We start from the raw sequence: 16,087 nt of genomic DNA on the forward strand, positions 1-16,087 counted from the left end.
AGAGTGATATATACTTTTTTTCTTTCTTTTAGGCAAGTTTGCATTTAGGATTTAGATCCCTGCCCAAGGCTTCTACACTTTGCATCAAGATATCTCAAGTTCCATATTAACTCAAAGCTTTGAAATTTCTCAGAATAGGAAATCAAGATCTTACACAGTGTGTGTCCTACAGATCTTTACCTTTTGGGAGAGTTCATTCCAGCACCTCGGGCTACTAAGAAATGAGACAATTTTTAGTTGCTCCCTCTTCTCATTGTATTGCAGTACTAAATGGAGGTCTTAGATGGCCCCCTTTTAAAGAATGTCAAAAGACAGACTTAAGAAAAGTCCTAAGTGGACACCTGATTATCCTTATCTAGTTAAGGTTCTGAATGTATACCATGTATGTGAAGTTATAAAACCCTATTGGTCTCTCAGCCATTACATCCCACCCCATAAAGTCAGGAACAATGTGACCATAGTCATTGCGTTCTGTGTAAATGCAGCTCTACGGGACATAGTCTTGCTTTCAAACAATATTGGGTATGAAATTACAGTGTTCTGTGAGCTGCAGTGTTAGTCTTCCTCACAGGTATTTAGTCGATCCTTATGTGAATACACTAAAAAATTCATCTGTTCTGCTATTGTGAGCATTTGGGCTCTGTCTGGTTTTGAAGAGCATAAATGCTTGCTCGTCTCTGCGTCTTTTGGTACATGCACATGTGTATTCCTGACAGGCAGGTCTGTTCAGGAATAGTGCTTGCCAGGCACGAGAACATAAGCGTTGTCTTTACCAAATACTGCCGAATGCTCTGAATTTTTAAAGTTCCTGTCCTCTCACCATCTGTTCACACAAACAGTTGCTACACAATGCTGCCCAAACTTACTATTGACAGAAACAACAGAAGCTGGAAGTCCATAGTATTTTTTAAACATTAAGTGTGAATAACTGCCAACCTTGACTTCCATTCTGAGCCTATCAGCTTCTTTTTCCTCCCAGTTAACCCAACTAGCTCTGAACTGGGTTTGTGCACACAACCCTGCTGAGATGGACTAAGTCTCTCGCCTATTTCTCTGCCCCTGGGCTGCATGTTCTGCTTGGCTTCCCAGCCTCTGCATCTGTGTATTCCTGCATTAGCAAATGTCCCAAGAGGAGCCCAGGAACAGCATGTCAGGCCCAACCAAGTGGGCTTTTTCTCTTCTCTGGTACCTTGCTCATCAAATCCTATCTATTCTGGAAGCTTTCCTGGGCTTTCACCACATTTGAGTAGCTTAAGCTCTACTCTATTTTTTTTTTTTCATTTTATTCTTTATATTGGTAAGATGATAAAAGGATGGCTGACTCAGCAAGTAAAACTCTCAAAATTTTCTTTCATTATTTATTTATGCATATTTTATATAATGTATATAATATTTATTATTATAATTAGATATCATATAGATAATAATACTAGATATTTCATCCAGATATTTTAAACCAAAAATTCTGTCATCTTAAATAAAATTACTATTTTTTATACTTAGTAGTATTAGTAGTAGTAGTATGTTGAGGACATCAAGCCTACTCCAATTCACAATGGTTTTGTCTAGATATTTTCTATTACTTCGGTTTTATAGTTTGAGAGTGAAATGTGCCCCAAGCACTTGGGTGTTTAACCAGTTACTCCCAGCTATGGTACTGTTTTGGTAAGTTCTGGAATCTTTAGGAGGTGAGTCTCAGTCCGAGGAAATACTGCAGCTGCTGGGCTTTACAGGCTAGAGTGGACCCCGGTTCTGGCTGGGTCCTTGCACCCTTGTTCACTGAGAAGTGAGCAGTCTTACCTACATACTCCTGGTGCCACAAACTCATCCTTGCTTTCCCTACAGGGCTGAGGAACTTCCATCCAGCCATGAGCCAAAATGAAGTCCTCAAAGTTTCCTAGACTGAGTATTTTGTCACAGCAGTGAGAAGGGTATCCAGCTCAGGTGGGCAGAGTCCATTTCATGCTTTCGCCATCTTGCCTTTGTTTTAACCAGTCTGCTGCAGGAGTCTCATTAGTCCTCACTGCTGTGTACATACCTTCCCAGGCTGCACTTTGGCCCCTACCTTGTAATGACCGCATGCCTTCTGAATGTTAGCGTGTGAAGGGAGAACTTCCCCCTGTGGATGTGTCACCTATCATTAGGAACTGTAGATCATAGAGCCAAGCTTGCTGCAGTATGCCTGTGACTGCAGAACTTGAGAGGCAGAGGAAGGGAATGAGGGCTTCATGGGGAGTTCTAGGAAAACTCTCTCAAGAAATAAAAGATACCAATAAAAAGAGTGTGGTTGATCCTTTTGAAAATGACAGGGATGCGATTGTCTGGCGGTTTGCCCAAGAGGTATAAGAGAAAGGAGACTAGTGACCACTCAGTGGGGTTGATGAGCACCTGTTTACTGTTAATTGCTGTCTCAGGGACAAAAACCCATCGTGGCAAGTGGTCTCTGGGGATCCTTTGGTAGGAGTCCAAGAGCCAAGAAGATAACCCAATGGCTGGACATCAGATGCTCTATGGTCCTGTTAGGATGAGCAGTAAGTAATGGGGCTCCCTGGCAGCTGCATCTGCAGACATCCTTTCATGAGTTGCTTTCCTTTCATCATGAGTGCCTTTCTGTTACCGAGCTTGGAATTATGACAGGATAGGCTCTCAGGAAAGCAGTGTCACCTCTCTCACAAACGGAACACACAGTGGAAGTGGAAACACTTTGAGAAGTAACCATTTCCAGAAGCTCAGAAGCCTCCCTTGTGCCTATTTCTGCCCTTTCCCCACAGACAAGGGGCACTGTTATTGAATGAAGCACATGCCCTCACCCCTATATTGAAAGTCTCACCCCTCAGCCCTAAGAATGTGACTATTTGGAGACAGAATATTTAAAGCAGAGATTAAGATTAGGTGACATCATTGGCTGAATGCTGATCCCCTATGACTGGTGTCCTTGTGAGAGGAAATTGGAACCTAGACAGAATTGCAGAAAGATTATGCAAATACGTGGCGAGATGAAGCCATCTATGAGCCAAGGAAAGCAGCCTGAGAAGAAAGCTAGACTCCAGAATTGTAGCCTCCAAAACTTAAGAAAAACCTTAGTGGAAGTCTGTTTCTTTGGTAGATTTTATAGCAGTCCTAACAAACTAATATGCCACCATCCCGATTTCTAACAATATAGATAGACATCATTGTCTTATATCGGCTTCTCAGTTCTTCTTCTGATTCCATTTGTTCAGTGTTATATGAGATACTTGCCTTACTAAATCTCTTCCATTTGTTCTTCCTGTTATGTGAATAGAGGCCCTGATTTATCTATTTTGATGCCAGTGGGCATTTTTATAGTCCCCAGTTTTCAGCTGTACAAATAGTATGCTAGAATTTCCATTTCCTTTTACCATTGTGTGTGTGTGAGAGAGGGGGGGAGGGAGAGGGAGAGAGAAAGAGGAGAGGGAGAGAGAGAGAGAGAGAGAGAGAATGAGTGCATGTGTGAGTTAGTGTATGACTTACACTGAAAGAATATACTCTTAATAGATCTTAGCAAATAATTTTTCCAAGTGGCTACACCATACAAAAAATATAGTTCTCACTGAGCTGCTAAATAAATCTTATGTATTTATGTATTTATTTATTTATCTGACATATACAGGTACACTGTTGCTCTCTTCAGACACAGCAGAAGAGGGCATCGGATCCCATTACAGATGGTTGTGAGCCACCATGTGGTTGCTGAGAATTGAACTCAGGGCCTCTGAAAGAGCAGTCAGTGGTCTTAACCACTGAGCCATCTCTCCAGCCCAAGATGATAAATAAATTAGATGAGCTCATTCACAGTCCAGACCTGGTAGAGATGTTATAAATATCACAGATATAAATTAAAGTGTTTTAATTTGATTAAGCTTTGAGCAGAAGAACATGGAAGATGTGTCCTTCCCAGAGCTACATTGATCTTCATAATAAATTAAGGACCTGCATGTTGTGTAAGGCTATGTTTCATATTATAGGAATGTAGGCACCAACAAGCATGGACATTCTTCTTCATAATCTAGAACAGTAGATCAGAACCAGTATTCCTCCTACCACAGGAGATGTTTGGGGGCATCCAGTCTGAAGAGGTCATATGCATGGCTGAACATCCTGCAGTGCACAAACCATTATCCTAAGCAGAACTATCTAGCCTGATGCCAGAGATGCCAAAGGCTTTCACTGCTAGGGAGATGCCACTGATGCTCTTGTCTGTGTCCCTTACTCAGTGCCAGCAAAATCCTGACCATTGTGTACCATCCAAAAAGAAAGAGAAACTCTCTGAAAGACGAAGAAGAAGAAGACCAGTGCAAGCCAGCTATGGCCTTCAGGACCAAAAAAAACCAAAAAACAAAACAAAAACAAAAAAACAAACAAACAAACAAAAAACCAAACCAAACCAAAACAGTAGCACTGTGGTGACTTCCAAGTATTCTTTCTCGACTTGGAACTAAGAATAAGCTGACTAACACCAGCGCAATAAACCCTAACAAAAGCTTCCTTTCTCCAGCCAACTGCCTGGGAAGGTCAGCTAGAAGGGCAGGAAACATTAATATAAAGCCATTACTCTCAGCAACCATCACAGACAAAGTTGTAACTCCACCTCCACCAGCAAAAGGGAACAGAGAGACCATCCCTTAGTTCATGGCTGGCTGTCCTCTGCTGTTCCGCCCTACCTGTTAGGATGGTTATAGAGAAGGACAAAGAATGTGGACCTCATTCCCTCTGGGTAGTTATGAGGTCTCCCGATATTACTAGCAGAGAGCATGGTGCTGGATATTAGATCCCTGAGTCCACCAACAGTGAGCTGTCTCCACCCCATCTGCTGTAAAAAACCATGGCGGTGGGGAGTCCGAACTTTGCCTACCACCCATCGACAGTAAGCCCCACCTCATACTCTGAGCAGCATCTGTAAAATCTAGGTGTGGAGGACTATCAGACAGCCCTAGCATTCTCAAGCCAGGAGGTTGTATATGATATAGAATGCTATAGCGTCATATGAAAAGGTCCAGATTCCAGTTAAAAAAACCATTCACCGTACCAGAGAGCTCTCAAACTCAATGGAGAGCATAGCGCATGCCTGAAGTAACAAACGGTTCAAAGAGGAAACTATTGTGGCTCACCATTTTGAAGATGTGAGTGATAGTTGAGTTTAGATCTTCAGCTACGCAGCACATAATGTGATAGAGCAAGCTGTTCACCTGACAGTGGTGGTTGTGGGTGGGGACAGTTGGAGAGATAGACATCCTTGAAGGCCTAACTCCCTCATAAGACCTCATTCACTTCTGAAAGCCTCTACTACTTCCTAGTAATGCCAGAGGCTGGTGATCAAGTCTGCAGCACACAGGCCTTTGAGGGACACTACAAATCCCAATGCTTAGAAAATGAATACCACACTGAGGGAGAGATGGAGAACTGCCTAGAGAAAAGTTTAAATCAGTGCCAATAAAAAAAAATGCTTCAGTAATCATAATTACACTAAAAGTAGGAAATAAATGGAAAGTATGAGAGGAGCCAAATGAAAATTTCTGAATGTGAAAAAAACAAAAAAAAACAAACCATGACTGTACTTGAAATACAAATGTTCAGCAGCTATCCCAACAGAGTTGAGGCAACCAAGGAAAGATGCAGTGATTTGAAAGCAGAACCGTAGAAAATGCTCAGTCTGAAGAAGATAAAAAGGATTGGAGGGCAAGGGAGAGAACTGGGCCTCAGGGATCCAGAGAGCTTAACAGCTGTGCCAGCAAGGATAGCCCAGACCAGCGGTTCTCAAGCTGCTGGTCGCAACCTCTTTGCGGGTCAATGGACCCTTTCACGGGTATTGCCGAAGACCATCAGAAAACACAGATATTTACCATATGATTGATAATAGTAGCAAAATTATGAGGCCAGCACAGCATGAGGAACTGTGCAATGAGGGTCACAGCATTAGGAAGGTTGAGAGACACTGTCCCAGACATTTGCCATCTGTCACTTCTCTGCTCTCTTCAACTCCTGTTCTTGGCTTTCTTGTCTAGAAACATCCACACATCCAGCATTTCCCACTGTTTTGACAATATAAACAGTTGCACGTTGCCTGACATTCGATGTGTAAGGGAGGCCTTGTCGAACAACATTTCTGCCAAGTTTTAGTGGGATTATTTTTAGTAATGGCTGGGGTATTTAGGCATGTGGGTAGATTATGGAAGTTCATCTGTACATTCATAGCAACAATAAAGCCAGTGTCCCCAAGCTCTTTAAGTGCACATAAATATTCATTACTCAAAAGTGAATTCAAACTGTACACGCCTGTCAACTTTCTTGAATGTTATTCAGACCCAAACCAGGAAGTGACGAAGTCTTGCAATAGGAAATGTATAATGGAGACATTTCAGAGAGTTGAGCGATTCAGATTTGGAGCATTTCTGGTTCACATTTTCTGGAAGCATAGAGGTGTCACATTCCAGGTGGTGCCTTCCTGGGTTTGACATGTGGAGATAACTGGCGGGGAGAAGGGTTTTCATTGCAGACATGTGACGGGTGATGTGGCATTGGCAATTTCTGGGAGATAGATGAAGGAAGACTGAAGATGTAGAATCTGAGATTTGACAAGGTCACTTGGGAGAAAAGTGGTTCAAAAACAGCTGTGGATTAAAGTAGTCTGGTTAAAACAAGCATTGGAAGAGAAAACAGAGAAGATACATCTCTAGAGTCTAGGTGGAAAATCCCATGGAGGTGATTAAGCAGCAGAGTAAGGAATGCCGAGACCCTGAACCCCCAGCCTCAGGGCAGTGGTTGCTGCCTGAGCAGCCACGCAGACTCTGGAGTCAGCACGCAGATACTGAGTGCTGAGAAGCTAAGGGGTAAGGAAGGGCCACTGGCTCCTTGATTCCCAGTATACTGTGCAATGTGGCTGTTACAGTGCTTTCCTTCCCATTCATTTTCTTGCATGTTTCCTAGCAGCGCTTTAAACATTATACATCTTTATGTAAAACCCACACTAGCATAGCCACAGAGAATAACAGGCAGTGGGGAAGCTCTCTCCTCTGACACAGGCATAGGTACTTTCTTATTTTTATCGTTATTATTAATCATTTTATTCATTTACCTTTCAAATGATATCCCCCTAATTTAAGTAATCTCATGTATAGTTTGTTGAAGCCGTTTCTTTTGTTGGGAACCATAATGGTAGGTTCATGAAAGCTCATTTTAGCTGTGAACTGGTTTTAAATTTCAAAACTTTGCTAAGGAAAGAGAGAGAGAAAGAGAGAGAGGGAGGTGAAAATTATACTTTTTGCTTTCTAGCTATTGATTAAGTTGTCTTTCCTATTTCTGACTTTACCATGAGTTAAAGAGTTTGGCTTCTCAACCTCTGGGAATACCATGCAGTCACAGAATATGAGATTTTAGAGGCTGAAACTAACCTGGTAGAAATTCAAATCCATCTTTTATCTTTTAGATAAAAGCCTTTGAAATCCTTTTAGTGTGAAGTTATCAGCAGGCTTGATTCTCATATAACCTCATTACCAACCCCAGGATTACTCAGAATGCATGGAGAGCCGTGCTCTGTGGCTAAAACCCAGTTTTGATCAGCGCTCCAGCTCAGTGAGAAGCCACACGAGGCTCACCTGGTTCTGCTTGGGAAATTCCATCTGCTCTCCACAGCACACACACCCTTGGAGATCACAGATCCCGGTACATATGGAAGGCGCTCCTAATGTGTGCTCCAGTGAAACCACTTCAGCTTTATTTGAGCATTTCAAAACCATATTCAACTGCAGACCCTTTTTCTGCGTTAACATTTCACTCCCGACTCACCTAGGGCCTTTGCAAGTTAGGAAGTGGAGCGGATGCCCCGAGGAACTGATGTTTAGCGTTAAGTAAGGTTCTCTACTGTGAGAGGTGACAGCGGTTCTCAACATGTCTTTGTTTTATCGGTTTATGGTGTTTCAGAGAAAATTCTTTCCCAGGATTTTCAGTCATCTCCCCTTACCACAGAATAGCAAAAATTAACTTATCAGATGATAGGGTTTTGTACATTTTCCTGAAAGAAAAGAAAAGATATTTCAACCTGTTGCAGCAACCACTCGAGTTTGGAGGAATAAACTCCCCACTAGTAAATTAACGAGAAAAATATGAAGAAGACGTAGTTGTATCCAGTTCACCAGTTGTTATCTTAAGGCCCATTTCAGACAAGATCGTTCATTACTTGAGGGACAAACCTAGTTTCCCCAGCCTGAAGTCTATAATGATTTACTTATCCCATCTGGGTGTGATGTCAACTGTGCACATTTGCATTCTGAGCTCCTCCACCTCTGGCAGCAACTCAAATTGCCTGAGCGATGCAGAAACAGGAGATAAGAACAGTCTTGCTTTTATTGCTTTTTACAGCATTTGAAGTGGGAGTGGGAGTGGGGAAGGTGTACCCATCACAGCCATAAATGTCCTTCGTCTGAGGCCAAAGTAAGCTCTTCGGCCTCTGGTCTTTGTTTAATAAAGGCTGCCAAACCGAGGCAGGTGAGAAACCTTCCTCCCCCGCATCCAATCGCCAATCGCCTCCACCACAAATTAGAGGCTAGGGCTTAGGGATGCCGGGCACCGGAATGCGGGTGGTGGGTTGCCAGGTGTTCACCCCCAGATGACCTCACTTAGCCTAATCCCAAAGAACTCCACAGGACCCTGAGCAGACTGGAGACTGCCTCAGTCGGACTCCAGGAACAGAATTCCAGGCAGGGTGCATTGTGGGAACAGCACCCCAGAGAGGGAATAAACATCCACAACAGTGTCACCCTGGGAAAGGAGGTGCTCTTGGTCAGACTCAGAGGTGATTCTGCATTCCTGTATGGTAAGCATGTCTAGGAAGACATTTAACCCCCCCACCCCAAGTCTGCATTTTTTTTTCCAGATGTTTCAATGGGCTCTGTATTAGCTCATTCTTGGGATGTAATATGTTAAGCTTTCTTCTTTGAACATTGGCTCTTTGGCTAAAAGATGCCAAAATCATGACAGCATCTGATGGGGGCATTTTTTATTGCTTCATAAATAATAACATAGAAGATCATAATTCCATATTAGCAACTAAGTACCCCAAATGTATAAAGCCTGCAGAGTTAGAGCCAAGATATGGATGAAAAACAGCTCAGTGACACTTCCCAAGAATTATTCATCCTCTTGGGATAGGGAGGTGGCACTGGAGCACTTTGCTGTGTGCTGCCTGCAGGCCGTAAATAATTACATGGGCAATGCTATTTTACTTACTTCTTAAATTCTCTCTGGAATTCTGGAAGAAACCATAAGCTTTCTCCTCAAGATAAAGAAGGATTATAGACTTCCATAGTGGCCATCATCTACCAGAGAGGCGTGGGAATCAGAGTAGGAGAAGAGGTTTGTCAGTCTCTGAACATTCTAGATCTGGCTATTATCGTGGTCAAGTTTGTTCTTCTGTGGAGAACCATCTTTACCAAACAAAATGTATCCATTTCTAATTCCTCTGATATTATATGAGAATAACATCACGCACCCACACCAGCTATAATCTTCCATCGTCTGAAAGCCTGTTGTTACCCACTCGCAGCTTTTCTTTTCTCACTCTTCCAAATCTGTTTGAAAATAATCCCTATGGCCCACACGACCGGAAACAGCCATCCTCTGAAGTACTCACCCCCTAAAGATAAAAATAAGATCAATGGCAAAGTGTGTGGAACGACAGTTATGCCATTGTGTCCTGGTTTGGGGGATTCTGATGGGCAGAGAGACCAGTGTTCTGCAGAAAACCATTGCTCTGCTATGGGGAAGTGGATCTTAGCATGGGGGTTGTTTCCACCCTGTGTGCTGCCATACCTTCCTGGGAATCACCTTGGTAGAGCATGGCAGACTCTAGGGGGCATTCGTCTGAGAGCAGGAAACAAGTTATTTTGATAACTTTCTGAAGAGTGAAAGTTGATCTCATTATTGGGGTCCTGGGTTAGGAAACGTCTTTATTGGTGTCTAGGCTTTTGATGATTTGGTCCCTGTCAACATTGTCTGGTGTTTGTATTTAGGACATTCGTGTAAAATTATCAGGGGCATCCAGGAAAACAGCCTGCTGTGATCTTTTCAGTCAGACCAGGCTTGCATTACCCATCTCAGTTAAGGGTTATTTTCTCTTGACAGACACCAGATACTGCTACACTCAGCACACGATGGAAGTCACAGGGAACAGCATCTCTGTCACCAAACGCTGTGTCCCGCTGGAGGAGTGCTTATCCACAGGCTGCCGAGACTCAGAGCACGAAGGCTACAAGGTCTGGGAAAACATTAGCTCTCCCTGTCCTTACAGGATTCTTCAGTGTTCATGTGCAGATCACTTGGGCTTCCCCACTGTCTTTGCATGGCCTTGGGAATGTGACTGGTTTCCTGTTTGCTCTAGAAGAATACCAGTGTATAGCAGAGCAAAGGACACATGGGTGGGGTGTCTAAGCATGTGCAAAGAGGATGCTGGGAATTATCATAAACCTCTCTTCACTCAGAAGAGCCCTGAACGGAGAGAGTCAGAGGCCACTCGTACACATCTTGGTAGAGCATGGCAGACAGTCCAGGTCATCTACTCAAGGAAGCAGGCAGCAGTATATTCTGATAACTTTCTGCAGAGAGAGGGTGCACGTCATTATTGGGGGCCCAGTTTAGGGAAGTTCTCCACTGGCACCTGAGTCACACAATAGGTGATACGAAAGCCATTGTCTTGTAGATTTGTCCACCTTAAACTTTAGCTGGTGCCTGTACACAGAGCATCCTATGTAAAATAAACTTTGGGGACTTCTAGGAAGGAGAATATAGAGACGCCAGCATTGTGTATCTCTGGAGTCCTGCTCTTCCAGCAGTGGGTCAGCACTGACTGGATGGTCTTGTTATACTTTGGCCTTTATGTGACATCTGCCCACCTGTCCTAGGGTTGGGTGAAACTCCTCTCTCAGTACCCTGGAATAGCACTGTCACCTGGGGCCACTTCAATTTTTAAGCTGCAGAAACAATTTTTAAACGACTTCTCAAGTTCACTAAGAATTAAAATTTAAAATGTCACCTGCCTACTTGTTACTACTTTGAAGAAAGGCCAAATCAAGGTTGTTAGCTAACACTTCCAGCAGCTGGTCTCGGCTCTCAAGCATTAGTGTGATTTTTTTTTTTTAAACCAAGAGAAGCACTGAAAATCCAAAGCTGTCTCAGTTGCTTGTGTCAGTACAGCTAGTAAGAGAGAGAGAGTGAGAGAGTGGAAGTCAAACTCACTTTTGACCCCTTGGGTCTCATCTCAGTGTTATGCTATTTGGGGACGCACGTTGATTGTGGCCAAAGGTTTAAATCTGTCCTGACTAGTAACTGGATTGGATAATAACCACCTTCTGAACCTGATTCATTGGAGATCTTGTTAAAAATTCAGATTTTAGTTCCCCAAGTGCTGGGTACGGTGTGAGATTCTGCGTTTCTAACAAGCCCCAGCTGGTTTTGAGGCTGCTGGTCAATACAGTGTGTAGCCATGGCCCAAAATAACTTCTGTCAATAAACCACTAGGTTCACTTCTGTTACACGGTTCAAGAGTAAAGCAGTAGAAAGCAAAGCCCTTTCAAAGAATAAATGAAAAAACGTTCAAATATTTCCCATATAGGAGAATGGAGTTAACCATAGCCATTGTTCTAATGAAGGTAAGCATTCAGGGTCACAAGACCCAAGGCATTGCCATGTCACCCTCACTGTAAAAATCTCAAAGGGCAAGTTTTACCCTCTTAATAGTGACTTCCTGCTATCGGGAAGAGCCTCTACGAGGAAAGAAACAAGTTTCACAATTACTATGTCAGAGGTAGAATCACTGATATCTCAGAGGACCGTGAAACCTAGCAGCCACAGGTGAGGCGCCCTGAAATTTGGGCTGGACCTTTCCATTTTAAGCATGTTGCTTCCAGCTGGGATATTACTCTTGTCTTCATGAACGTCAGACGGCATTTCTTTTCTAGAGCAAACTGTTCTCATTTGCTAAGACGGAGACTGTTCCTTCCAGTGTCCCGCCTCCTTCTGAAACAGGCCTTTTCTCCTCACCCTTTGTTTTCTTTCTTTCTTTCAGATCTGCACCTCCTGCTGTGAAGGAAATATCTGTAATCTACCACTCCCTCGAAATGAAACTGATGCCACATTTGCTACCACATCACCTATAAACCAGACGAATGGGCACCCACACTGTGTTTCAGTGATCGTGTCCTGCTTGTGGGTGTGGCTGGGACTCACCTTATAATAACCCTTTCTCTCTACCAAATGTAGATGAGCTCTGTGGGTTTCCCCATGGCCCATAGTCATGCATGAAGTCATTGGCTTGGCAGTAGTGACACAACACAATCACAGCAACCCCAGACGTCATCGCAGCCACCCATTAATTACCATTAACCATGAAGAACAAGCATTGCTTCCATGCTGTCATTTCCAGCCTAGCTACAACCCCATCACAGTCAGCCTGTCCCCCCCAATAGATACAGACCCTGATTTCTATACTACAAACCTGTGATTTCACTCCAAGAAAGAGTTCTGCATTTATTAATGTCTGGGGTTCTTGCTTCAGAATCCATGCATGAGCTGCAGGAGGCCCTGGACCCTCTGAGGAATAAGCTATGGATGCAGGAGGTATCGTTCTTTTCAGGAAAAGAGTAAAGAACCATTGACTTAATTGCAATCACACCTGCACCTATAGCTTTAGAAGTTTAAAACTTTAAATCCAAAATAAATGGAATAGTTTCTTTGAGATTATGATGGAGTCCCGGAAAGAGTTGAAAGAACTTTGCTCAATTTAATTTCCCCAGTCTCCTTATCTTAACATTGGGAAATGTGTTCCTTCTGCTCTTTGTAGATGTTTTTTTAAAAAGGCAATTATAAAAGTTTGTTGTATTTGTAGGAGTGAAAAGAGAAAGAGTTCCTCCAACTTGATGAAATTAGCATCCACAAGATAATGTTATCCCTTCTTATAACTGGGCAGATTGGCCTTGACTCAGTTGCTAATTATGCTTCCTGAGTGCCAGGATTCCAGCTGGACCAGCAGGATTATTTTCTCCAGGTGTTGCATTCTAGTCAGATATAGCTGATGTAGTCAGAGAGAGGACTTCAGAATAAAAGGAAGCTTTCTGGAGGTTAGTCCTAGCTCATTTGGAAGGCTCCGAAATGGCTAAGCAAAATTCCTTCTCTTTCCACAGTATTTACTGGCACAGAGCTGTCTCCTTCCACAACCACAGTGACTTTAAAGAGAAAGCTCTGGGTTAACTTCTCAGTAGATCAATAAGATAAGAGCACACTTGTGCTAGGGTGAGAAAAAGATAGATTGTAAGTAGTATGGTGGTCTAAGGAGTACGTTTTGTTTCTCTCTGCTACTGTTTTTGAAGAAGAAAAGACTTTCATTGTCTTTCATGTATTTTTTTAACCTAAAAAATTGTGTTTGTTTTCTTCTCCTATGTAAATTCTTTAAATGACATTTATTTTTGTATGGTATAAACTGAAAACTATATTTCAAAAAGAATTCTTTCTTTTTGTTTTTCTGAACAAAATATCAGTTAGAATGCTTGCTTTCAAGAGCGGTAGGGATGCTGACCATGGTAGGATTCCTGACCATGGGAAGTTATCTGTGTTCCTTGTACTGATGCTGAAAATGTTACTGTGCTATGGACAAGAGATGTGCATTTGCCTCAAGGGTTTGACTCATTGTTTTCCCAGAAATGTTGCCCAAGAAAGATTCAGGTGGAGGCCATCACTGGTGTGATAGTCTTTGCAGGGCTGTGAGGTGTGTCCACAGGGAACTTGGCAGAGCTATGTCTTGAAGAGGTCAATGATGTTAAAATATATCTGTCCTGCACAGGGAACTTTAGCTTAAATTAGAACCCCGCTCAGGCACCAAATCTGAACCGACGGCAGAAACTCTGATGCAAGTCATTGAAGTTTCATCACACAGCCTTAATGAAGAGTTTGGCAGGCTTATCAATTTCTTGCTTATAACTGCGGATGGGAGAGCAGGAGAGAAAGACCTGTAATAAGCACCTCTTATGTGCCCAGCACTTTGCTAAGCACTTTACATAGTTAGGCCATATAACCGTACATCAATTCTGTAAGAACAGAACATATTGATGTGTACAAATGAAGATCCCAAGGCTCAAAGAAGTTTGATAAATGAAGCCTTTTCCTTCAGATTTAGTTTATGTGGGATGTGACATGTTTGAAAAGAAAGAAAAAAAAAACTGGGGGAGGGGGGCTGGAATTTCTCAGCTAGGAAAACCTCTAGGCCTGACTTCATGGGAATTTCCCCATCTTATCATGTAGAACATATCCTGCTTCTCAGGATGACATTTGCATGTGTCCCCTTGTCACTTTTTCTTTGGGGAATAAAGTTATAGCTTCCTTATTTATCCTCTGGTAAAGAGAGGAGATAGTTGATCTTGCATCTAAAGATGCTATAAGACAATTAGAATTTGATGTTGTACATGTCTACAAGTACCGTTTTTATGCATGGTCACATTCTACTGACATTTGCCAAGTCTGCATGCAATCTGAACAAGAGACAAGGGACTGACCACACAAGAGCCTCCCTGGCTGGTTTTCAGGGATTGGGTTCTCAAAGGTATAGGCTGTCCTCACCTGGGGAGTAGTGCCAGCCACAGTACACATGTGCTGCACACATCCATACTGCCTTTCAAACTATCTTTTTAATTCTCTTGAAAGAATATGGATTTGCTCACCACCCCCAGCCTCAAGAAGCCAAGGAGGGACCATTCCTGTAGAAGGTCCAGGACTAGTTACCCATGTGACTGTTGTCACTTTAAACTTCCCATTAAACCTCACCATTGGTGATGGCTTAAAATGCAAAGAGCCATGATGTGTATATTAACCTATGTTCTACATATTTATTTTTAGACTTTCTCCAACATCCATGTTAGTATGGGATTAATGCCTAAATGTAAATATTGTACACTTTGTAAATCAATGAATAAAGATTTTAAGTGTGTTTCATTCGGCTTCTTCCTGCGAGTGTGTATGTCAATGGTTAATACGTCAGGTTATGCCAAGGTGTAGGCTTAGTACCACAGTGGGTTTCTTTGCATCACTTACTTTCCAATATGTCAAGGAATACACACAAGAGAGATACTCACGCCACATGATTCATACAGATAAGTGCTCCTAAAATCAAGGGAAAGAGTGCCAAACTTTTCAATAGGGTCTATAGTTTTCCATGAGCATTTTATTGTTAAATTAAAAACCATGGATGTGGTGTGTGTGTGGTGTGTGTGGTGTGTGTGTGTGTGTGTGTGTGTGTGTTTGGCATTTTATTAACTTTATTTTAAAATAAATAAATATATATAATGAATAATAATTTTAATAGAAAATTTTGCCTCTGTTGGTTTCTTTTGGAATGGGAAGAAATCCTGGAATTATGTATACATATATAATACATCTATTATATCGTTCTTAGTAAGATAATAGACTGAAAGAAAGTTTGAAAATCTTCAGCCTGACTGTACAACCTGTTTCTTTAAAATGGTGTATGTTGTGACTTCCAAGAAAATTAATCTTTTTATTGGAGTTAGAGGTGATCTTGCTGTTAGGTGCTCCTTATAAGCACACAGTGGAGATAGCACTTAATCCTCAGCTCCTGTGTATTGAATGTAAGTGGTACAAAAGACAGACTCTGTATCCTGAGGTCAGGATTTTAAAAGGATCCTGTCAAATGTAAATATAAAAAGAATTAAATTTCATAGTTTATCTCTAACAGATTCAGAATATCTTTCTTATACATGTCATAAAATTTAGGGATACCAGTATGTCAATGCAGTGGGCTTGTTTTGTCTGCCCTATAGAGTCTTTGATATAAAATTATTAAAAACATTCACAAATGTTTTGATTGAATTTCCTTGAGTTTATCTTCTAGAATGAAATACAGAAAAAATGTTTAGGCATCTCTTACTGATTCCATTCTCAGTGTCATTGAGAAAATACAACCTTGGAGGCTGAGTTCCTATTACAGCTGCACAGCCTCTTGGGACAGGACTATGGCATAGATGAAAAATTTGATGATTTTAAATTGGGATACCCCCGAGGATTTAATGAA

The 16,087-nt window shown here is 42.1% G+C and overlaps 1 protein-coding gene across 3 annotated transcripts in view; it reads left to right on the forward strand.

The window, feature by feature from the left end:
* The window catches only part of Lypd6 (LY6/PLAUR domain containing 6), a 127,170-nt gene extending 112,174 nt beyond the window's left edge, over positions 1 to 14,996 (forward strand). For 2 of the 3 annotated variants that reach the window (NR_033304.2, NM_177139.5), the window contains 2 exons: positions 10,138 to 10,268; positions 12,077 to 14,996. Coding sequence is in view for 2 of the 3 variants with exons in the window: in NM_177139.5 (NP_796113.1) it covers positions 10,138 to 10,268; positions 12,077 to 12,244 (299 nt within the window). In the remaining variant the exon portion in view is untranslated. The remainder of the gene's footprint in view (positions 1 to 10,137; positions 10,269 to 12,076) is intronic. The other variant, XM_011239116.3, reaches the window with a different exon arrangement.
* Positions 14,997 to 16,087: the final 1,091 nt, after the last annotated feature.

The sequence above is a fragment of the Mus musculus genome, chromosome 2 (genome assembly GCF_000001635.26).
Source record: "Mus musculus strain C57BL/6J chromosome 2, GRCm38.p6 C57BL/6J".
NCBI classification, from domain to species: domain Eukaryota; kingdom Metazoa; phylum Chordata; class Mammalia; order Rodentia; family Muridae; genus Mus; species Mus musculus.